The sequence below is a fragment of the Rhamphochromis sp. 'chilingali' genome (assembly GCF_963969265.1).
Source record: "Rhamphochromis sp. 'chilingali' genome assembly, chromosome: 5".
NCBI classification, from domain to species: domain Eukaryota; kingdom Metazoa; phylum Chordata; class Actinopteri; order Cichliformes; family Cichlidae; genus Rhamphochromis; species Rhamphochromis sp. 'chilingali'.
The window spans coordinates 16,636,264-16,662,014 of record NC_137932.1 but is presented as its reverse complement, the minus strand read 5'-3'; the positions used below and the strand labels follow the sequence as shown (position 1 = coordinate 16,662,014).

General features: G+C 39.2%; 1 protein-coding gene across 4 annotated transcripts in view; it reads right to left on the bottom strand.

The window, feature by feature from the left end:
- lama2 (laminin, alpha 2) overlaps positions 1 to 25,751 on the bottom strand; it is a 228,061-nt gene that overhangs the window by 65,779 nt on the left and 136,531 nt on the right. For all 4 annotated transcript variants that reach the window (XM_080883708.1, XM_080883710.1, XM_080883709.1 and 1 more), the window contains 10 exons: positions 24,421 to 24,601; positions 22,551 to 22,687; positions 21,010 to 21,141; positions 20,091 to 20,195; positions 16,109 to 16,252; positions 8,410 to 8,586; positions 7,922 to 8,107; positions 7,562 to 7,680; positions 7,179 to 7,296; positions 5,354 to 5,506 (listed from right to left, as the gene is read on the bottom strand). In XM_080883708.1, coding sequence (XP_080739834.1) covers positions 5,354 to 5,506; positions 7,179 to 7,296; positions 7,562 to 7,680; positions 7,922 to 8,107; positions 8,410 to 8,586; positions 16,109 to 16,252; positions 20,091 to 20,195; positions 21,010 to 21,141; positions 22,551 to 22,687; positions 24,421 to 24,601 — 1,452 coding nt within the window. The remainder of the gene's footprint in view (positions 1 to 5,353; positions 5,507 to 7,178; positions 7,297 to 7,561; positions 7,681 to 7,921; positions 8,108 to 8,409; positions 8,587 to 16,108; positions 16,253 to 20,090; positions 20,196 to 21,009; positions 21,142 to 22,550; positions 22,688 to 24,420; positions 24,602 to 25,751) is intronic.

Genomic DNA, 25,751 nt, shown 5'->3' with positions numbered 1-25,751 from the left:
CACCCCTGGCACGATAAAAAGCAAGACACCAAATTTGCTTGAGCAAGATGATAAAACATTTTTTGGAATCACTTACAGGCATTTGTGGGCTAATGGGAATCTATTCAAGGGCATGTAGACTAAAAAAATCTACTGTGTTTCAGATGCTTTAATAAAGAAGAAATCTGTATATCTCTTAAGCTGTGTCTCCCATGTTTTTCAAGTTGACAATGAATAATTGAAAAGATGACAGACCGGGTCACCTGTCATTACCTCCTTCATTACTGACAAAACAACACTGAAGAGGCTTGTTTTTTGGTGAGTGAGATAATTATCCTGGCACCGCTGTTCGAGTTTCATCAATACCAGAGAAGTAGAAATAATAGTAGCATACCTCCCTGCTGTCACTTCAGTTTTTGGTGCTAACAACAGCCTTTTCGAACACTTTTGTGCTTAGCTTTGATGTGGACACTTTAGAGACTCTCAGTGAAATGTTTGACAACATGTTGACAGATGGGTCATTTCACTTTAAATCTCTTCAATGTCAAGAACCGGCCGTCTCTTTGATTTGCTTTTTTCTAGAGGGAAAGATGAACACAGTCCCTTTTATTTATCAGTAAATTATCCTAGCCTAAGGATAATTATCCTGGAGCTGGCTGGAGCCTATTCCAGCTATCTTAGGGCCCTAAAACAGCTGGGACATGCCCACCCCCCACCCGCAACCCTGAAAAGGGTAATCGGAAGAGAATGGATGGATGAATTAATTATTAATTGAGAAACTTACTATCTTAACATACGTATACACTCACCAGCCATTTTGTCAGGTACGCCTGTTCAACTGGGCATAAATGCTAAGATTTAATCACCCAATTACATAGCATCAACTCAATGCAACTAGGTATGTAGACATGGTCAAAATGACCTGGTAAGTCTAAACTGAGCTTTAGAATGGGGAAGAAAGACAAATTAAGTAACTTTGAAATTACGATGGTTGCTGGTTTTGATGCGCTTTGATAGTCCGAGTATTTTAGAAACTGCTGGGGCTTACACCTGTCTGAAAACAGAAAATATCCAGTGATCAGCAGTTCTCTGGGTGAAAATGCCTTGTTGCTGTCAGAGGACAGTGGCCAGGCTGCTTCAAGGTGATAGGAAGCAACAAGAAGTCAAATCACCACTCATTCAATCAAAGGTTTGCAGAAGAGCATCTCTGAAGGCACAACACATTGAGACTTAAAGAAAAAGGGTTAAGGAAATACAGAAACACATTGGGTGCCACACTAATCACCTAAGAACAGAAGACTGAAACTACAAGGATTGAAACATGTTGTCAGGTCTGATGAGTCTCAATTACTGATGTGACATTTAGACGTTAGGGTCAGAATTTGGCATAAACAACACGAAAGCATGGATCCCCCCTTCTTCATGTCAGCAGTTCTGACTGATGGATTTGGTCTGTTGGTCTGATATGTTCTGATAACATGTCATGTCACAAATGAGGTCACTGTACTCACAAGACCTCCACAGTCACCATATCTCAGTCCAGTAGATTAAGATCTGGGATGGGGTGGAATGGGAGATTTGTATCATGGATGTGTAGCTGACAAATCTGCAGCAACTGCAAGGTGATGTTGCAGTAAGGATTAAAATCTCAGAAAAATACTGAATGTCTGAGTCAAAGAATTAAGAGCGTTCTGAAGGGAAAAGAGGTCTCGCCCGGTACTAGCAAGTTGTAACTAATAGAAGTATACAGTGAGTGTTGATTGCTCTGAATCTCTGTGGGAAATCATTACTCGCTTCTTTTCACCACCTACAGTTGCTGAGCCAGTACAAGCTTTTGCACTGGTGAACTTTTATCTAAGACAGACCATTTCTGAAAAGAAATATAGTTGGTCACACATAATAATGTGTGACCAACTATACTATGGTCTCAGTCCCATTCCTGCATGATGAGGTGCTGTGAGACCAAGAGCGACCAGCTACAGTAGCTGTTAGCCGACAGGTGCGATCTCACACGTCAAAGACTTTAATAAGCTTCCTTCTTCAAGAGCATCTGAAATACTAATTTTCCTCGCAGGATTTCACTCTTGCTGTTGTTCAGATAGCCTCATGGGTACAACAACACACAGAGATCTAAATATATCTAAAATATTTTCATATCCACAGATGTTTCTGTTTATTTTGTAATTTATTTTTAGCTATGCTTGTTATAAAAGTCTCATACACCCACACATGCACACACACGGACACAGTGTCTATTCCTTTGTGCATTCTGGTACATCTCATGGCAAAAATATGGCATGTTTTTATATAGAGTAATTCTGTACAATATGTGCAGACTGTAGGCACTTAGGACACACAACAAAATACCCCCTATTCCACCTCCACCCTCAAACACTCACTGTGAGCTCAATCATTTTAACGCACACAATTTAAACGGCAATACATATTGTACACAAACACGCACCTCTCTCTTTCATATCCCCAGGGTCCTGTCCTATGTGTTCGGATTGTTTGTTATAAATAGGAACTTCAATCAGTACAACAGGAAGTCGCCTCTTAACGAGGCAAGTCATTTCCATTAACTTCCTGTGTTCCTCGTTACCTCTAATTACCACAGAAACAAACTCGTTTAGCATTTTCAATTTAGCCCGCTCGGTTAGAAAATGCTAATGATGCTGCTGTTATGGAGAGCAAGATAGAAATGGGCAAGGAAAAAATGTCTGGAAGGCAGAGAGGAAGAGGGCGTGAAGTAGTAAAAAAAAGAAAGAGAGAGAAAAACAAATTGGTAAAACCAAGGAGGTGTTAAGGAGGATTGGGGAAAATGAAAAATGAGAAAACTAGAAACAAAAGACGGGCAAGAAGATGAAAGAAGACAACAGAGGAATAAATATATAACTAGGGAAAGGAGAACAGGAATTTAGGGGATGTGAATGAGGTGAAAAAAGATAAATTGGAGGAGTGGCAGAAGGAGGAACAACACAAGGAATGCAGAAGAAAGGCAGAGATGAAAGTCATGGAAATAATGGAGAAACTGACAAAAATTAGACAGTAAAAGAAACTGAAAGTGGCAAAAAAGTCAGTACATAACCACACACTTAGGGTTTAAAGTTGGAATATTAAGCTGAGCAAGGACAGAATTTGTATAATTACCATTATTATCCATGAATTTATGGTGAATGTTTAGGACTTGTGGTTTAAATCCATATTTGGAAGGGAATTATTGTTCCTTTAAGAATGAAAGCAGTTCAATTTTCCTTTAAAATGACAGTGGGCAACAAATACATTGATGCATTAGAACCTAAACAAATTGGAATGAAAACACTGTTTAGCTGACTCTTTCAGTTGTCCTGTTTGTATGTCCTTAAGCATGTCAAGCAAACTTTTCGGAACAAAAATGAGCTGCACTGGACACAAACCTGAGGCATAAACATGCTCTGGGATGACAGCCAGCTGCCACGAACAGCTGCAAGTAAGATGCAAAAGGGTATACAAGGCTCCATGAGAATTCAACCACCCCCATTTGTTTGGAAAGCTGTTGATATTACATTTAGCATTCTACCATTCAAGTACAATTCATTTTTACATTAACTTCATCGCTTTACTCAAACATACTTTTAGTAGTGATAAACGGAGAGTCAAGGTACTCGGTGTAGTGCACAATATTTACAGTGTCACCCAGATTGCACTGAAATGTTTTAACTTAATGAGACTAATAGTTAGTAATAGTACATAAATCACTTTCACAGAAAAGTGGCCAAGGTGCTAATTCTGACATGATGCCAACACGTTAAGGTGCCATTAGATTAACAGAAATTGAGAACATGTAAGAAATTAAGTAAGAAGTTGTAACTTCAACAAACAAACAATTCTCTGAGTATAACCTGTCAAAGCAGGCGATTGGGAGAAGAGTATCAAAACACTAGCTGTTTAAGTCAAATGGTTTGTCTGTGTGCACACGTTTCTTGTCACCTCAGTGTGGTAGATAACTTACATTAAAATCTGAAAGTGAAAGAAAAGGTTTTGGATTTTTATGAGCAAACTTCCAGAAATTCTGGGAATTTCTGACTACATGATGAACAAAAATGTGTACTGTTATGTATCCGAGTAAAATAATACTGAAATTAACTAAACAAGGTTTAAAAAACTATTTGGTTTCACACTGAGGGCATGCATATGAGCGTGTGTATTTTCGCAGAATATGAGGACTCATCGGTCCAGCAACACACTATGCAGTTCCCTAATCTAACATAGGTAAATACAACACAGTTTGAGGAACTAAACCCATTTCAATAAATATTGAACATCTATTTACAGCAAGCCATTGATAATGTGTTAACTAACATAAACCTATAATTTTATCAATACTGCCCAAGATGATGTTATAAATCTCCTTTGATGACTCACGCTAGATTAAAAATACAACAGCGACTTCCTTACGACTCACAAAAATCAGTGTCTGGTGATGGTACTGAATTTTTTCCCCACTGGAAACTGATTGCAAGTAGCTGTGGAGACCACTTTTGACGGCAAGGATTGCACAGGTCACTCGATGGTACCCAACCTGTCTCCAAATGATCACGGTCTTACTCAGACTGCAACTTGAGAAAGTGTTTTTTAATGTAGACAGACTGCCAACAGGTTACAGTTGAAGCCAGTATGCACCGATGCGTTTAACTCGTCTGCAACACATCTCTTTGTAATAGGATTCATTTGGTCATTTTGCAGCTAAATCGCAGTCCTGCACCAACTATGTCACTTTATGTGGAGGAATTTTTGAAAATTTAGCACAGTTAATCAGAAACACATGCAATGCAATTCTTATATTCAATCACAAAGAGACAGGAGTCTGACTCTGTCTTATGCCCTTAGATTGCTAAAGTCAGTCTGATGGCAACTGACCATTTGTAGACCTGGTTTCTATCATTGAAGCAACCATTTCAAAGGCAACAAGATTGTATGTTTATTACACAAAGTTGCAATAACTTTGTCTCCAACCACTGTTTTCTGTCATACAGCCATAGCATTATATACAGTAACTACTTGTAACTAATAGCCCTTGCTTGAAAAAAATATTCAGACATAACTTTGGGTGAGATCCACAGAAGAGGAAATTACATAAAATATGAGAAAGCTGGAGGTCGTTAATTATTGGAGGGCTAATTACAGTACCAGACATCCTTTCCAACACACACCTACACACCTATATGGCACCCTCATCCACCTCTTTCCTCCAGAAACTGCTCAGCATATGGCTCTAGGATGGTCTCCAGCGGTAGAATGCCACACACACACACACACACACACACACACACACACACACACACACACACACACACACACACACACACACACACACACACACACACACAGTTACCTGGCATATGGATGTCTCAGGGTCACAAGAGGAGGAGTGCCCACTGCACTGACACTGAACACAGCTGCCCATGCCTGTAGCCGTGGGCACGCTGGACGCTGGAGCAGATGCCAGGAAACCACTGCGAAGACGGTAGAATCCTGCAGCACACTCCTGCACGGAGAGATAATGGGAGCAAAGATTTAGATCAGAGACAAAGATTAAAAATAGAAGTAGACTTTTACAGGTTTGATGAAGTGTGCGTTCCCACGGTAACATCAAACTGTGCCTGGCACTGGAACACACTCACATAATAATCCCCAATCATTACTTCTCTGGGCAGTTGTTGACCGCTCTCTTTTTTTTCCACACACACAAAGGTGTCTCCCTTCAGTAACTTTTGAACACAGGCACACACCCTCATGTACCTGCCAAATGCACACACACACACAAAACTGCATCCATTCATACACACACATACAGACACACACATGCAAGGTAACTCTCTCTTCCTCTCTCTCCTGCTCAGTAATAATTAATGGAGTCCATTTAAAGAGCCATCTGTTCCCTGTGCTAGCACTAAATGCCTGTTTAAATATACTTTATTAACAACGTCGGCAGCTACAAATAGAAATGGCCATCTGTCAGCTAAGCCCTCAACAACCTGAACATTTTAAGTTTAGATGCCATTTTTAATAGTATCTGTAGCTTTTAAGTTATTTTTTTCCAGAAAATATGTGCTCTGAACAACTAATAAAATCCAACAAAGTGAAACAGAAGTTGAAGAACACAGTTAAAAGTTTGCCAGAAGACCTTGTATACCTTTAAGATTAACACAATAATGCCTAAACGACTTTTGGGCACTGCTGCCTAGCAGAATTAGCCAGAACTGTTGTGTCAGTGTATCATAAGCTGTGTCTTCAAAATCCTCATTAGACTAAAGATTGAGTCACAGCTATAAGATTTCTGCGGCTTAAGCAAAGGAGCTGGATGCAGCTGAAAGTCATTTGGTTGGACAAAATCGCAACTGAGTGGAGGAGATGCTCAGTGAGGCTTAATCCTGACTAACCAAAGTAAAAGAATAAAAAACAGAATAGAAAAACAGGAGGGTCTGAAAGGCACCGACAGGCTTAAAATGCTGAGCTAAATGTAAATTAGAAACTTTTGAGATAGTACTGAAAGCCATGTCTGTGCGCCCATTTTCCCCTCATTCTTTCTCATTGTGAGAGAAGCAGGAAAAAAAAATTCTTCCGAGCTCTGAAGGAAGCAGCCAGTTCAGCTCACTCTGTGATTAATGTTGAACTTTTATTAATTTAAATAGTTTTTCTTGTGATTTTTTTTGTAAGAATCTCACACTATCGTACTTTTTTTTTTGTCTTTTTTCATTCGTTTTAATGTTGCATCCTTTTTCTCAGCTGCACTCAATTAATTTCAACACACAACTCATATTGGGTTACAGGACCCAGCTAAAAAATGTGGCATCCCCAGGCAGAAGCAAAAAAAAACAAACAACAATCTAATATCTCCGCTCATCTGTCCAAAGGACATTGCTCAATAAGTCTTTTGGTTTGTTCAGATACTTTGCAAACCATGCTGCCTCATTTTAGAGAGATGTCCTCGAATCTTTTCTATATGAGATAGTCTCCAAGTTTCACCTGTTTTTAAATTTTAAATGATTAATTAAAAAAAAAAACCAGTTACTTGCAAATACTATGGAGCACTATACCCACCATCTGTAAGCTGTATATATTTACTGAGCTTCTTTTACAAGACCTTTGCAGATATTTGGTCTTCAGATGTGTGGTGTCATGTGTGAATGCATGCAGGTATTTAATTGTGTCCCCACCTCACAGGAAAGTCCAGAGTATCCAATTGGACAATCGCACTTCTCTATCTGGTGGGCTTTCTCGCTTTCTTTGGTTGGTATGCCCTCCTCGGCCACTGTCAGACTGACCTCTGAAATACTGGGAGAAAAAAAAAAAATCAAGAATCTTTGAATTTATTAGTTTAATGAACAAAACTCTAAAAAAGTAAAGTAAAAAAATAGATTTTAAAAAATTGCATTATTGCACCTGAAAACTTTTACAAAAGTAATGTTTATTTAGCCATTGTCCCAATGTGTGGAGATGGAGGATTAAGTTGTTCTGTGTGTGTGTGTGTGTGTGTGTGTGTGTGTGTGTGTGTGTGTGTGTGTGTGTGTGTGTGTGTGTGTGTGTGTGTGTGTGTTACCGGCTTTGTCTCATCAAGTTGCCGTGTGATGCCTTAATTAGGATGTAGTCCACGTAGAACAAAATGTCCATAAAGTCCTCTCGAGTCATAGTCCGTCCATCTGCAAATTTCCAATCATGCTGCACACACACACACACACACACACACACACACACACACACACACACACACACACACACACACACACACACACACACACACACACACACACAATCAACATCATCACTGCACTCAGTTTAAGAAACCCTGTTTGCATGGAGTAAAATAAACAATTAATTTTAAATTACTCCTACAGTATTTACTTCTACTGCTGCTACTACTACTATGAATTTCCTTATCACCTCTAAACCATTACTGTACCTCTGTCATGTCAATCTCATGGCGGGTGAGCTGACCAATCTGGAGTCCTGTTATGTGGCGTGTCATCACCATGTTGTGGTTAGGACCACCTTTAATAATGACCTGAGGCTCATAGGAGGAAGGACCGGTTTCTTCTCTGGCCTCATAGTACACAGCATATTTCAGCTGCCCCCCATATGCTGTGATCTTAAGAGAAACAATGACACAAAACAATCACCAACATTGTACTTATTGGATTTTTGAGCATTATTTTTGAGATTCTCTATGAATACCTTGCCGTTTTGTCTTACATGCATGCAAAACAACGGATCTGTACGCAATATATGAATGTATAATGAACGGCAGGTGTGACATGAGTTTTGCAATTATATTTGGAAAGACATGATGTTTGTTAGCGTCTATCACTATACACACACTATCTTGTAAATACCAAAGTAAAATCCAAGATGATACAAACAATAAAAAAACCCCACTGTGATATTTCCTACCATAGAGCCTTTGAACTGCTCAGGCAGTTTCCAGTAGTATGGTTCAGACAGAGTTGAGGTGATAAGTTCTGCATGAATGATGATCTCAGGATGTTGGAAGCTAACTCCTGTTCTCGTCTCCACGGCGTTGGATTTATCCACCAAGGGGAGCACCGTCTGCTCCGGCTTCAGTGTTAACTGGGATACATAACCATGACAATATTAATGCAGTGGCCTGTGGAACCCAGCAGAATAACGCCAAAAGATATCGTTTAAGAGAATAATCCTGTTTTCTGTTCATACTGTTAGGGTACCTGATTGTACTGTTAATTAGAAAATTAAATAGCATAATACAAATACTTAGAATATGTACAACAGTTACTTTCAATGGCATAAGCCTAAAGAAGCATGTGAACATGCTAAAAACTTTCTAACGAGCAGTGAAGGAGTCTGTGTTCATTGCGTAGCCTCTAGTATACAAGTGAACAGAATGTGTAACAATAACTGGACAGAGTGGTGTTTCTTGTCCTGTTTATCCACATACTTTCTTCACTTCCTGACGATGCTGACTCAAACAAAGCTCTTTCATCACCATCTTTTGATCTTTTTGCCATTTCAAATGGCTTTTGTCTGAGATGCCCAGACAAAATTTCAGCTTCTCTTATTTTTTTTTCTGTTTGCCGTCTTGTAATTGGGCCTCCAAAACGGTCCGAATGGAAGCACTTCCTGCACACACACTTGATTGAAACATGATGGGAGTTTTTTAGAGAATCCTTCAAATGAGATTGAATAGATCTTGGCGTACTTCTCATCCTTTGAGGTAGGTGAAGACTTATCTGTGATATAACAATAACCTTTACTCCCGCTCTGAACCTAAATGCATTAAGAAGAATTTCTTTACCGTGTTCACACTCTGTCTTGTACAAGGGAACACCTTCACTCTCAAAAATGTGTTTAAGCGACACATTAACAGATTATTCATTAAAAAAAAACCCCCACTAACAATACAGAAGAAATCTCCTTTTTTCCTGTGGGTTGTTAATGAGTGAAGGAAGTGTTTGTTTCTTTCTTCAGTAAATTGATAATTTTAAAATTTCTTCTCTTAGTGATCAAACTTTGTTCCTTTACATTCTAGATATAATTTAAATCTGATGTGCCAAGCTTTCTCTTTGATATAATATTTCAGTTATTACAAGCAGTCTGGAGAAAAACTACCCCTTTCATTTCCATTCTCTCCAGCTCTCATTTTATGTGTATATATTTCAATACTACTCGAATAATATCACAGTTTATTATTGACTGTGGATTGTGGTTCAGTGAAACACTTTAAAAAAAGATCCATCTGTCCAGAAGTGTTGATATGTGGATATTGCGTGAATAATATTGAGGCATTATGGAAGGTTTTTTTTTGGTGTGGTGCACAGATTTTCTGGAATCTATTAAGATACTAAAGCATGGATATACTAGGAATATTGCCTGTATAAGTGAGGTAGTCACACATGAAATGGGAAACTGCTCGCTTCTTACTTAACTGTTACTCATAAGTTATTATTACATATTACTATGGCATACATTAATATAGAGTAATGGATTTCTAACAAAAATCTAAATAGAAATCAAATTAATGGTAAAAAATACAGTTTCGTACTGTCATTGAACAATCTGTAAATACACACCTCATCAGATATTAAAACACATTAAACTGCTGCCTTCATATATCTGTTTAAGTAACAGCGTATCATTAAGAATGTTTTTCTTTTTAATGCTCTAATCTGAGTGTTTAGTGTGTCACGGCGAATGAGGCAGGCCAAACCATAATGCCAGCATGTCACAGGTAGCAGTCTATCTATATTACAATATGTATAATCATGTGAAAGTTTTGAGCCACCCCTCATTTCTTTAGATTTTGCTAGGAAAATGAGAAATTTATTGAAACATGTGCAAACATAAATTTAAATATTGTATTAAAGCACTATATAAACTGAGTTTGTCCAATTCTAGCTATGTTTGGTAAGTAGTCTTCAGGAATAGTTCGCCACGCTTCTTGAAGGAAATTCAAAGCTCTTCTTGGAAGGTTGACTACCTTCTGCTCCAGTCTCAGTTAGGGGTTAGGGTTAGGCTCTAGGGAGGCCAATCCATGACTGATTGTGTTCCATTATGTGTTTTTCTATCCAGGTAGGGTTTTGCTGTATTGGCAGAGTGTTTGGGATAACTGCCAATGGTACCAACAACTCTGACGGCACTTTTCTGCATTCATGATTCTATCGATTTTGACAAAAACCCTGACTCCATTGCCTGAAATGCAGGCCGAAGCATGACAGGGTATTACAGATCGCTGTAGACACTCACTGTTGTACCTCTCTCATGTCCTTCCGCATATATACAATGATTTGAACCAAAAATGTAAAATTTGGATTCATCACTTTACAAGACCTGCTGCCACCGATTTTCTGCCCAGTTCTTGTATCTCAGCTTTCCTTCCTAAGAATAGCTTCTAGATCAACAGTGGATCAACTGAAGGACCAGATTGTCAAAGGAGCTTGCAAAGAAAAGCGTCTGGACTTCTTTAAGTTGCTTGAAGACGTTTCACCTCTCATCCGAGAAGCTTCTTCAGTTCTAAGGTCAAATGGTGGAGAGTCCCAGATATAAACCTAGTGGGAGTGACCCCCCACAGAGGGACAAAAGGACCCCCTGATGATCCTCTAATCGCCTGAGCCAAGGTGGGAAACTGGGCGTGGGTCCCAATCAGCCAGAGTTTCGGGTGTGTTCATTGTGAAACCTGGCCCCACCTTATCATGCGAATTCCTGAGGTCAGATGGCCCAGGATGTGAGTGGGCGTTAAGGCGTCTGGGAAGGGATCTCAAAACTGGATTATAGATGGCAGAGAGTTGGTGTCGTAAACCCCCGCCTCTGTTCAAAGATGGTCGCTCACAGTGGACATAGATGGCTTCTTTCACTCCTCTTTCAAACCATCTGTCCTCTCTGTCCAAAATGTGAACATTTGCATCCTCGAAAGAGTGTCCTTTATCCTTAAGATGCAGATGGACTGCTGAGTCTTGTCCTGTGGAGGTGGCTCTTCTGTGTTGTGCCATGCGCTTGTGAAGTGGCTGTTTGGTCTCTCCAATGTAGAGGTCTGAGCATTCCTCGCTGCACTGTACAGCATACACCACATTGTTAAGTTTGTGTTTTGGCGTTTTGTCTTTCGGGTGAACCAGTTTCTGTCTGAGCGTGTTGCTGGGTCTGAAATACACTGGGATGTCATGCTTGGAGAAAACTCTCCAGAGTTTCTCTGATACACCGGCTACATAGGGGATGACAATGTTGTTGCGTCTGTCCTTCTTATCCTCCCTCGCTGGTGTCTGGTCTTCTTTTCTGTGCCTCTTTGCTGACTTTAAGAACGCCCATTTAGGATAGCCGCACGTTTTGAGTGTGAAGTTGGTCCTGTCCTCCAAGGACCAACTTCACACCCGATCAGATCTGCACACTGTTAGACCTCTGCCTCACCACTACATATTTCAAGTACAACGAAGGCTTTTACAGACAAAAACATGGCTGTGCCATGGGCTCCCCCGTGTCACCTATTGTAGCCAACCTTTACATGGAGGAAGTGGAAAGGAAGGCTCTTGGCTCTTTCAAAGGAAGAGTACCCAGCCACTGGTACAGATATGTGGACGACACCTGGGTCAAAATCAAGACACAAGAAGTGGAATCCTTCACTGCGCACATCAACGCTGTGGATAAAAACATCAAGTTCACCAGGGAAGACACAAAGGACAACTGTCTGCCTTTCCTGGACTGTGCTGTGCACATTGAAGAGAACGGCAAACTCAACATCGAAGTTTACCGGAAGCCCACACACACGGACCAGTACCTCCTCTTTGACTCCCATCACCCTTTGGAACACAAACTTGGAGTAATCAGGACCCTACACCACCGGGCAGAACATGTTCCCTCTAAGCCTGAAGGGAAAAAGAAGGAACACACACATTTAAAGGAAGCACTCAAAACGTGCGGCTATCCTAAATGGGCGTTCTTAAAGTCAGCAAAGAAGCACAGAAAAGAAGACCAGACACCAGCGAGGGAGGATAAGAAGGACAGACGCAACAACATTGTCATCCCCTATGTAGCCGGTGTATCAGAGAAACTCAGGAGAGTTTTCTCCAAGCATGACATCCCAGTGTATTTCAGACCCAGCAACACGCTCAGACAGAAACTGGTTCACCCGAAAGACAAAACGCCAAAACACAAACTTAACAATGTGGTGTATGCTGTACAGTGCAGCGAGGAATGCTCAGACCTCTACATTGGAGAGACCAAACAGCCACTTCACAAGCGCATGGCACAACACAGAAGAGCCACCTCCACAGGACAAGACTCAGCAGTCCATCTGCATCTTAAGGATAAAGGACACTCTTTCGAGGATGCAAATGTTCACATTTTGGACAGAGAGGACAGATGGTTTGAAAGAGGAGTGAAAGAAGCCATCTATGTCCACTGTGAGCGACCATCTTTGAACAGAGGCGGGGGTTTACGACACCAACTCTCTGCCATCTATAATCCAGTTTTGAGATCCCTTCCCAGACGCCTTAACGCCCACTCACATCCTGGGCCATCTGACCTCAGGAATTCGCATGATAAGGTGGGGCCAGGTTTCACAATGAACACACCCGAAACTCTGGCTGATTGGGACCCACGCCCAGTTTCCCACCTTGGCTCAGGCGATTAGAGGATCATCAGGGGGTCCTTTTGTCCCGCTGTGGGGGGTCACTCCCACTAGGTTTATATCTGGGACTCTCCACCATTTGACCTTAGAACTGAAGAAGCTTCTCGGATGAGAGGTGAAACGTCTTCAAGCAACTTAAAGAAGTCCAGACGCTTTTCTTTGCAAGCTCCTTTGACTACGATGACCTGGATGACTGAGAACCTTCACAGACATGAAGGACCAGATGTATATCTCAGGTCCTGTGTCTCTGCTAAATTTCTTTCTATTTCCCAAGTTCATGACTTTAAGATGCTCTGCCTTTGTTTGCATTTCGTTCCCCCGCTGTAAATAAAACTCACTCACAGCTACTCAGTCATCAGTGCCTGCACTTGGGTCCACACTCCTCACCACTTCACACGTCTGCGTCAGCACCCGTGGCAGTTTTTTAGGTCTGCTTCTTCTTTTGTCCTCTTTTTTTGTCCAGTTTTGTCACATTTTTAAGGAGACTGCATACCGTGTGGCAATATGCCAAGTTTTCATCTAACAGCTCTTTCGGAATCACCTTTGTTGGTGCAGAAATGTGTTTTTATGCCTGCCAAACTGTGCTATCTTAGGCATGTTTTAGCAAAAGGCTGCTAGTAAAAGTTTTTTAAGATGCCTGTTACAGCTAGCCACAACAGTTGTTGATCCCTTGAGCATCAAGTGGCTTTACAGTCAAACAACGTTCCAAGGACTGGACTGAAAATGAGTGAAAAGGCATCTCATGTCTAAAGGAAAACTTTTGTAAAAAAGACCTGTGTTCAAGACCTCTTTAAAAATCACAAAGTTTGTATATAATATATATAATCAATGCATTATCTTTACAGTTTACCTACAGACTTAAAGCAAGCATGCATGCTTTTGTTTTTTCAGATATTTACAATGTTTTCTTTCTTCTATCTGGTGCTTTAATATTCCTAGTTTTCCCACAGATAAGGGAAATTCCACATAAAGGTAAAAGCTTTTACAGTTTTATGCTGGTGCAAATCTTCATTAAATATTCACCCATCTAACACTTCGTTTCCTCAAAAAAAGTTGTGTGCAGCAAGTTGTATGTGCGTAAAACCTCTATGTAATCCGATGTAGTGTGAGTTTTCAAGAGTGTGAATTAATGCATGTGTACTGTGTTTGCATAGTGTGTGTGTGCATAGTGTCCACTCATAGTGTGTGTGTATATATCCCACTTCACTCAGTGTAATCTCACGATTCAGTGGTTCAGAAAAAATCTCCCTCTTACCAATAAACTCTCCATTTTTTTTCTCTCTTTCTGTCTGTCCACCCAGTCAACAATAAATGAAGTGAATGGTTGTTGTTCAAATGAGGCCTCTCGCCACCCTCCTAAAACTCTACGGGTTACCACGGAAACGGCAGTTTATTGCTGATTGCAACCATTTCTACAATAAAGGGGCCTTATTCAAAACACTCTTTCCTCAACAACTGATTGTAAACTTCCTGAGTGTCTTTCTAAATCTATCAGACCTCTCTTTTTGACTTCAAGTTGCTACATGTCATTTTCACGCCTATGTTTATGTTCTCTAAAACATGTACAATGGATGACTGAACAGCAGGAAAAGTTCCTTGATTATGTTGACAGTGTAGGAAATCTCATCTTTTCATTGTTAAAACAACTTCATACATTTTAGACACATTAACAGCTATGAATCCCAATGTTAGTCTTTAGGTAGCTTGCTAATTTAATAACTCAATACTTGCTACACAGGTTGCAATAACAACACAAAGTCTACCCAGAGAGGCAAATCTGTGAATACTAAGTGAATATCTGCTCTCAAAAGAGAAGGGACATTCCTTTGAGGATACAGGTGTTGACATTTTGGTCAAAGAAGACAGACGGTTAAGAGAGGAGTACAACAAGACATCTATGCTCACCTGGAACAACCATCATTGAACGCACACTCAAATCTTGACCCATGTGATCCTAACTGCTCACATATCTCCGTATCAGCTGCCAGAACTGAAGAAGTTTCAGGTGTGATGTGAAACATCTTCGAGAACCTCAAGAAGTCCAGATGGCTTCAACTCAAACATTTAAGTCTCCTGTGACTGAGAACCTACAGACACCTATTAACTCATTTAATAGCCTGTGAACAGCCCTGTTTGTGGGCAGCAGAGGGATTTGCAACTGCAGGACTTCTTGTTTCTGCAAACCAATGTGAGGTGAAACTTTTGTAGTGAACACCACACGGCTTTTGTTGGTCCATGGCTTTTCTGTTTTGCCCTCATCAGCTTGTAATTGTTATCTCTTGTATTGATACCCACTTTTCGTAAGTGCATCAAACAATGCAGCATCCACAGTCTTCAAAAAGACACAGCTATCAGAGCTACTATAAAAGCCCTTAACCTTGTTTAATCACTGGAGGTGTCTGTCTTTTTATAACATTGTTAATTCCATCTGCAGTACAGGAGAAAATCATTAAACAATGCTTATGATTACTGGCAAAAAAAACTATGTTTGGTTTTTCACTGAGCAAAATTAGGTGCAATCAAATCTGCTAAGATTAAATGTTCATAAAAGCTGCAGATCATCTGTACATAATGAGCAAAGGACATGGAGTCTACTTGGCAACGCTCGTATAATGCAGAGTCAGTTGCAGGCAGCCGGCTGCCAAATGAGTTATCTCAGCAAGTAAGCTAGTGTAGACAGCGTGTAAATCAAATAGGCAGCTTAGAAAACGACTGTCTACGTCCTCTTTTCTGACACACTACAGGCAAAACAACTCATAAGTGAACAAGGATACAGACCATAATATTAGCTTTAAAGTCACTAGAGACATCACCAGCATTTTGAGCAATATACAGCAATATTTTGCTTTTGTTGGTTACTTTATTTTTTAGAAAGTTTTTGGGAACAAAATAAAACACTGCTATCAAAATCCTCCAAATGTTTCAGAATTGACTTGAAATTAAACTTTCTTTGTCTTTTCATCCGTTAAACATTTCAAAAAACATACATTTACTTACCCACATCCTGATAAGTCCTTGCGCCTCTGTGCAGAAGTGGGTCAATCCGTAACAGTAACACCTGCTGCAGCCCAGCGGGTTTCGTAGGGATAACCCAAACGTGTCGGGCTTACAGTGATCGCAGTAGTCTCCCTCCACATTTTCCTAAAATGTGACACAGCAAATTAAAGCAACCTTTGAGCCAGTCTTTCTATGCATACTTTAAATGAAAACATTTCTTTAGGAAATACTTTAAATGACTCTTTTCTGCTTGAGGCTATAAAGCACATTTAGCTTAATAGTACTCTTGGGATCTAGTGTCTCACTCAAGAACATGTCAGCACGGCTGAAAGTCTAAACCCTTCAGATAAAAGTAGCAGTCCAGAAGTAGCCCTAGTTATGTGTTTACAGCAATTTAATGATTAATATCTTCTTAGATGTCATAAAAAGTTTAACTGATTAGTTTATATGCTTGCCAGGAAATGCATTTGGTGTCTTGGCTTCACTGGGGTGGCAATAAGAATCTGGACCAGCTGTTTACATTGTGAGTAAATAAGCTGAGACTCGACTGGTCTAAAATGGAATTGTGGACAGGGCTGTGCATTAAGCCTTCTCTCTGCAAAGGAAAGTTACAGTGCTGTCAACACAACATCATCCAATTAATGTTGAGCTCTGTCAAAAAGTCCTGCAGGTTAGTGAGAAAGGACAGAGGAGGGAAGAGTGGGAAGGTATAGTCAGGAAGAGAGGACCACGTTAGGATTTCTTCATTAAAAGTAAATCATTATGTCACTATTGGGGGCTGTTTATCATAATCAACAACAGTTCTTTTTTGGGAGCGGGGGGGGGGGGGGGGGGGTTGTATCACAAAAGAAAGAAAATCCCACTGCATGCTCACATACAGCAATACCAAAAAATCCACACATACCCACATTTGAATTACTGTAACTAATGCTCATAACTGTATTATACTTTATTCAGTCCCTGTACAGCCCCAAAGGTAGGTGCACAGTGACAGTTTTATTTCCTTTAATTGTTCTTCAGATTCCCTACAATTGTTAACCTAAATGCACTATATACTGTACTTCCTTACTTTAAAAAAAAAGATGTACCCAAAGTCGTTAGTGTTGTTTTCCTTCACTGCTGACACACTGATCTCTTGTATGTCTTTAGTCTTCAGAAAGTGGAATGCAGCTCAGGTATGATATTCCACGTTGGTGTTGGAGATATTTTATTAGTAGTTAGTGGTAGCAGTTATTAGTAAGTTGTGGATAGCGCAGTGTACTTAGCTGTGGTCTGCTGGTGGAGCAACATCAAAGCTTGTGTGACCAACGGACCAAATAAACTGATCAGGGGAGCTCTGTGATTGGCTGCAAATTGGACACTTTTTAAGCTGTGGTTGAGAGGAGATCATGGAACAAACTGTTATCCATCATTGATAATCCTGCACTGCACCTTTTGCACTGCTTACCAGACAGGCAGCAGAGCAGCTTCTATAACAAGGACACATATCGGAAATATTTCAGAGCAATAATTCTTTACAACGCTATTTTATTACTTTAAATGCTGTAACAAAAGAATGTAACAAATATGTGGTAAGTATTTCCCATTCTTATCCCTCTGAAAAGCTCCCTGGCTACTTAGCTGTATATTTATGATCACTGTTCTGTGGAATGATGTAATCTCATCCAATACATTTGGCTGAATCCGAGCGCACAGAATGTGCCTGTTTCTCATTCTGTATTCTATTGCTTCTGTCAAAAGTGAAGGCATCGATAACATTTTGATAGGCTGATGGTTTTCTTTCTTTCAGAACTCTACTGTTTCCCTTTTGTAAGTTTTGTGAACAACAGCCAACATGCATGCATGTTCCCCTTCATGCAGGGGAACATTCTTGACTTGATGTGCAACATTCATCATGTGTCATTCATGACACATGAATGACACCAGTGTGTGAATGTGTGTGTGAATGGGTGAATGACTGGATATGTAAAGCGCTTTGGGGTCCTTAGGGACTAGTAAAGCGCTATATAAATACAGGCCATTTACCATTTACCATCATGCATATGCTGAAGACTTTCCTACCAGATTGTTCATTAATGTTTATCTCTGCCTGCTTGCTTTATTAAAAAAATATATTTAGATTGCAGCAGCTTTTAATTTAGGGGTTAGTAAGTTATGACATGATTTCGTTTAAGTTTTAATGTTAAAGCACAAAATTGAAGAGCAGTGATGTGCCTGATGATATAACGCAATGTAGGTAGATCACATGCTAGGCAGAGAGGTACACATTAACATACAGGATGTCTACATACAGGAGACAGGTTACTAATGACCGAGTGATTGCAAGTCAACCTCCTACCTTTTCAGAGAGAAGATGACACTCAGTAATGTAAAGCCTCATTACATGCCATGAATCAGGTGGTATATGTGTGTGTATGCGCAAAAGGTTTGCATTTTTGCGTGTGTCATAATGTGATCAGTAAGTGACAGCAGAGATGAAAAGTGATGCCAGGTGGACCAGTCTCTATCAAATATGTGAAAGTGTGTATCTTCAGCAAGGTAATGATGAAAAGAGTGCATATGCAGTAATGCGATCACCTTGTCAACGTGACGATAAGAGGTGTAAAATTTAAGCTTTATATGTGTGTAACTCCTGTAAAAATGTGCCTGTCAGGGTTTTTCCAAGGACAGAGAGAGATGATGGTGACGGATGAATCAAATTTCAGTTTTCTCAGGTAGAACATTTAACTACTCTGACTGTAACTCAATTTCTGTCTCTCTGACACACAGACAGGACAAATCTAGGAAACATCAGATGTGTATAGTTCACACATACAGATGCTAAATCAGAAGCAGTGCAGGGATAATGCAAGCATAACTATTCATCAAGTAAAGTTACTACTGCACTGAGACAATTTGACCATGATCAAAAAGACCCCTCTACCGGGATGAAGAAAATGTTTTGAATTAAGAAAATTGAGCTAAAGCTTAGTAATTTTGCCACATTGTGTCTTGTGGAAAAAATATGATTTCAAAGATAGTCAGAAAAACAACATTGGATATTTTTCAGGTAAATATGAAATCGCTATTTCCAACAAGGGAAATAAGGGTTGGTGCTGGAAAGTGGTAGAATCTCACCTTCTGTGACAACACTATTTCAGTGAGTATCAGTCAAAGTGAAGAGTACTGCTGAGGGACACATGACAAAATGGGAAATATAAAGGAGGGTGTGGTGGGGCGTGATCTGAGTTATTCTTTGTGTTTCCTGGTTTTCCCCTGGCTCCCAGCAGTTTAGATTTATGCTTTACCTTTTGACCTTTCTTTGTTTGGGACTTATATAAGCAATAAAAATTAACTTCCCATTTATTCATTCTGCCTCTGATGTCCTGCATTTGAGTTCTGGTCTGCAAACCATGACAGCATCTTTATATCTGTTAGTGTACAAGGTGTGATGACAACGTTTTGGGACCCAGGCCATAAAATTTATCTGATCTCTCCTCCAAGATTATCTTCACACACACACCACAACTATTTTTAGATCACTTCCTGGAAGTTCTGCTCTGTCCTTTCGCACTTTTGCAAGTTTTCTGGCTCGTTTCACTGAACTTTTTGATCACACCTCATACGTTTGCATGTATGTCTCTTCCAGTATATGGAGGTCATCGTGCGCAGATGTCAGTCATACTCGGCACGGTGACATTTGCTGGAATAATTACATACAAACACACGCGCACACATATACTTTAAAACACAAACATGGGCAGGCTCCCCACAGAGACAGAAAGGACAGCGAAAGCATGCAAATTAGGTTTTAAATCTGCACTGACATTTAAAATCTAACCTATCATCTCTGCGAGGAGTCAAAATAATAAACAGCACATGCTTTTTCTCGCTTTCCCATAAAAACATTCACTGGACACTGCCAGTATCTTGCCAGAAAAATAAATAAATAAATAAATGAATAAAATAAGTCTTTAACATAATGTGAAAAGGTGGCTGTTACCTTGCAGCTACATTTTCCTGTTCGATCTGCACAGCCACAGGCTCCTCTCTCCTGGTCGCAAGTCTGGCTGTCCGATCCTGCGATGTTGCACTTGCACTGGACGCACTGTGGGGGAAAAAAAACAGCAAGTTTTTGCTATCAACAACATGACAGGCCTTAGAGGAGGGAGCAGAGTGTGTCCTAGCTTTATGCTTCACTAAACAACTTACTCCAAAATGAAAATGTTGCCATTATCTTCTCACTCCAATGTCAACTGAGAATTTCAGACAAACACCAGAACCAGACTTTTTCTGGTTTGAAAAGTGTAAAAAAACAACTTTTTTCTGAACTTTTTAAAGAGTGTCTTCCTTGATTGATTCAGTAACCGTGCTAAAAACAAAACAACTCCTCTATCATAAGCTACACAACAAAGCCAAATGACAAATATAAGATCATGTATAAACTTTCAAAGTCTTATCAAAGAAAGACTGAAACAAAACAAAAAAATGGCAATAATGTCCATTTAAGCTTTGATTAAAATGTCACTCTATATTTAAGCTATAGGATGTTTTTTTTAATAATTCATTTTCATAAAAGGCACCTGTGATACAGAAATATCAGCACGTCTTGAAAAGTTTGGCTCTGCCATAAAAATGATCTAATACTGGCTTCGATGAAACTGTTGGACTTTTATAAATAGGAAAGGAAACAAATGCTTTTATTCAGGTTTTCAGTGCTCATAAAATTAATGACAACAGCATCGTCATGTCTATGAAAATCTATTTTGCTTGTCCAACTATAGCTACAAACATTATCAAGTCCTAATGACTGAATCCCCGTAGGGATTCTCTCCAGCGTCTCGTCTTTCATGTCAGCAGAGATAAAAGTGACATTTATGACAATATGAGAAATATTAGCAGCTTTAATCTGGACCATTTACCTGAGGAAAGTCTCTGTATCCAATCTGGCATTCATTGCATTTATCTCCTCTGAAGGAGTCGTGACAGATGCAGCAGCCTGTGTTTACGTTGCACTGCTGGGTCACTGAACCGATCACATTGCAGCCACACTCCTACATATAAACACACAAAAAACCCAAATTCTATTCAGACATGAAAACATCAAAGAAAAACTTTGTATGTGTATAACACAAACTTGTATCTTAGTGCAACGATTCAGTCACGGTTTTGTGTCCACAAAGTGAGCATGACAACTTTACATGTATGCATGAGTGGAGAGAAGAACCTCCACTTGTTACAGTGGACATCATTGTATAATGCCATGTTCCCCTAATAGATGTTGCAATTAAAGATGAAAACACCACAAAAAGTAGATATTTGTTTTGCATGCTCAGAAGCAAAGACTGCAGATGGACAAATATCATCAAGTAAACTATGTCTCTGCTGAAATGAGAGGAACTACGACAGAATCACAGCAAGACTTTCAACTCCGAATCGAAATTTTTTAAATAGGAAATCTTGATCTACTGACCCAAAGTAACACTGTTAGAGTTAATAACCCAATATTCAGCAATATTTTATGAGCTGATGACATTTTTTTGTTTTGAGCATCTCCACATGACCTTGAAATTAACTTTTTTTTTGCTCGCTCTGTGTTTTTCTTCCTGTTGTGCTTTTACTGAGACCTCATTGACATCTAGGTTGTAGCTTTGTGATTTTCTTTGTTTTTTTTATCATGTAGATTTGTCTGATTCCTCTTCTCTTAGTTGTCCCGGTGTACTCCTGTGGATTAGGTTGAAGCGTCTAATTACTAGTAGCCTGTTCCTGTTTCTAATAGGTTACTGTTATCGCTGCCTCACGGCTCATTGGTCAAATAGTTTCAGAGCAAAACAACACCTTCTAAAGCACAAAAACAAGATAAAGAAAAAAGCTGAGTAAACCAACACAGTAATAGAAAACAAAATGCCAAAGAAAGGGAGCATGTAGAGATCAGTTGAGTGAGGTATAAAGAACTGAAAGCAGGTTATAAGAGTGTGGAAACAAGGCAAGGGTAGTCCAAAAATTACCTACATACACTATACATAACATAATAACATCATATACACAAACAATCACTTAACTTACATCTATTGTAAAATATTAATTAAACACCTGGATCAGTGAGTACAGTGAATTTCTAATTTTATCAGAAAGACATTAAATACATTTGAAAATATATTATAATTTCACAAATAATGATTACTTTTTATTAAATGCACAGACATACCTGTTAGTTTCAGGTTTAGAAGTGAAAGTTAAAAAAATAAAAATAAGTAAATAAATAAATTAACAAAAATGTGTTGTCTGAAAAATATTTTCTATAATTACAGAAGGCCCCAAGGTTGTGTGGTGATAAAGCATTCTTCAGTATCCTTCATATTTCTGTTTCATGTTCAATAACCCATTCATTATGGCATGTGGTGTCCGTATGTACACTCATAAGTGAGTGTCCTTTGATGTGGACGCTCACTGTTCAGCCTACCTTGCATCCAGTTACGATGTCATGCCCCCAGTGGTTGGGAGCACAGTGATCGCACCTCTCACCGATTGTGTTCGGAGGACAGATGCACTGCCCAGTGTTAGCATCACAGTTGTTCCCCACATGACTGCACTGACATGCTGTAAAAGAGGCAGAAAGGTAGTTAAAGAGAATTTAAAGCAAAGAGAGGTGAGCGAGCATAGCAGCTGGAAAAAAATCAGCTGTTATCAACAAAAATTGAATTTTAAAGGCCAGTTTAATAATGGCTGGTATGAAAAAAAGAGCTTTGGGGTTGTTTTTAGAGGGAAGAATTTGTCTTTTGTGGTAGTAACTGCTGCAGAGGGCACACACAGAGACTCATAAGAGACACTTACTGTTGTGGTAGGTAAACATAGCTCTCTAATGTTAACTCACCTGGCTATTTGGGCAACTGACATGAGTGTAACTGTGTCATTTATGCAAATTCAAGAGAAATACAACATTAAATGCACATAAGGAAAACATTTTCCTAAATAAATAAAACTTACTGAAATTTTACAGCACATACCTTCACTTTCTATTCTTTTTAGGGGTTACACTCTGACTTAATTGGCACAGAATAATTCTGTCTCCACTTCCAGCTCAAATCACTGATGTACAAACCTTGACCTTTAATTTGAGGTGCGAATAGAAACGCGTGCTTGTTCTTACATCCCAATGGGTTCGGACCTTGAATCACCGCTACAGGATGAAGACTGGCATTCGGTGTGGAAAATTAATTACCTGGAACCCTCACAATTTTACACAGCACCAGTCACAGAGTGCAATAAGGGAAACAGAAGTTAACATAATAAATATAAATATATATTAGACAAATTGATAAACTAATTGAAGAATGCCTCATTGAACATTCATATAGAGTTATGCAATTTGCATAAATACACACACACATACAGCTACAGTTTGGTATGTCGTGTCCTTTTGTTGTTGTTTTTTAAATCAAGCATTAAAATAGATATTCCAGTAAATTTGACTAATATTTGATTGGATAAACCAATGTAAGCTGGGAGAGGCTTCGGCTACCAGTTAAGCAGAGTGGATGGATGGATCTATTAAACATTGTCTCCTATAAATATCCTAGACACATAATTTTTATTTGCCGTTTTCCTTATTGACCAAACAGCATGAATAACAACTCTTTTCTTATCGTGTGTGTGTGTGTGTTCACTCTTTAAAGACCTTCAGCAGCTAGTTTCTCCTGGCAATGTTTTACTCATTGCTTTGCGTCTCCCTTTCCTTCTTCTGTCTTTCATTTGTTCCTTTCATTGTGTATTTACAGGTATAGATTTTTTTTGGTTCCATCTCAGGCCTTTTGCCTGAGGGAACTGCTTAGCTGTATATAATACATGTCACGACATAAAAAAGTACATGAGAACAATTGCAGCATATTACAAAATGCTGTCTGGCTTTGAAAGTTCAGGTGTGGCTGAACACTATAATCACATTCATCTGAACCCGGAATAAAAATGTCCATAGTGACAGTATATTGCGTTTTAGTAAAGTAAATTGCAGCGTAGCAGAAAGCAGCAGCTCCAATTTATTACTTTTCGTTACGATTTACATATTTTTTCAGACTGTTTTAACTCTGCCTCTTCTTGAGCACAACAGAAACAATACTTGAGGGCAGAGAAGGGATAGAAATATGATTTCTTTATCTTAGTTTGTTCAAAATTCTAATTAAAAAGAAAAGAAGAACAGAACGGTAATTTAAAGAGGATTTTTTTGAGGGGGAGGATTGCTGACATTACTTTTGCTACAAATTCCGGACTTGCATTTGTTGACTGAAATGAGGAAAAGCCCTCTGTGAAAAGTAGACTAAAAATTCTGTGCTTACGTGTGCACCCTCCCTCCTGAAAGTTGAAATATCCTCGTGAGCACCGGTCACATTTGGGTCCGGTGACGCCAGGCTGACACCGACACTGACCGTTTTCATCACAGTCGAATGACTTGGAACCATATGAATTGCAGTGACATGGGATGCAGGTTCCACCTGTGGTAAGGCCATGAGTCCCAGCCTGGAGAAACACACAGACCATTGGCATTGAGTTAGTGAGCTGAAATGACAAAGTATAAACTGATCCGGGATAAACAAATGTCAGACACGCTCAAATTCGGATAAAGCGGTTAGAAAAACAGACAAGACTTTTTAGAAGACTGGAAAAATATAAAGACGGGAAAAACTGAGGAAATAATTGTAGAGGCAATATTACTTTTCCTTTTTGTGGGTCATCTTTATAAATATATAACGTTGGATATAAGTATTAAAGACCATATAATAGATCTCTCTTTGGCAGATGGTCACCCCTCCCTGGTTCTGCCGGAGGTTTCTTCCTGTTAAAAGGGAGTTTTTCCTTCCCACTGTCACCAAAGTGCTTGCTCATAGGGGGTTTGTTGGGTTTTTCTCTGTATGTATTATTGTAGGATCCAGCTTACAATATAAAACACCTTGAGGCGACTGTTGTTTTGATTTAGTGCTGTATAAATAAAATAAAATTGAATTGAATCTCTTTAGAAAAACGTTCTGTTTGCTCAAGCCAGGTGAGGGGCAACCAATAAGAAGAAAGCAAACATTTATGAACGGATCATTAAAATATTTTTTGACATATGATACAAGCAGCTAAATAAAGGTCCGATATGTAAGATAAGATAAGATAAGATAGAACTTTATTAATCCCTCGGGTGGGTTCCTCTGGGAAATTCGACTTCCAAAAAAAGCACAGCAACGACCAAAGTTACAGTTACAGAACTGTTATATATATATATATATATATATATATATATATATATATATATATATATATATATATATATATATATATATATATATATATATATATATACACACACACACACACACACACATATAAATACAGAGACAAATATAAATAAAATATACAAAGGGGATAAATAGAATAAATAGGAATAAAAAAATAAAAATACAAGTGAATTGCACATTTCAAGTATTGAGTCTATTGCACTGTTGACTATTTACAAAAAGTATTGCACAAGGTATTGTACAGTGAGGTGCAGAGGCACTACAGCTTAGTTGTTCCCCCCTCCTTTGTCCTCCTGTTTCCCCTCCCTCTCCCCTCCAGAGAGGAGTTAAACAGTTTGATGGCGTGTGGGACAAAGGAGTTTTTAAGTCTGTTAGTTCTTGTCTTGGGG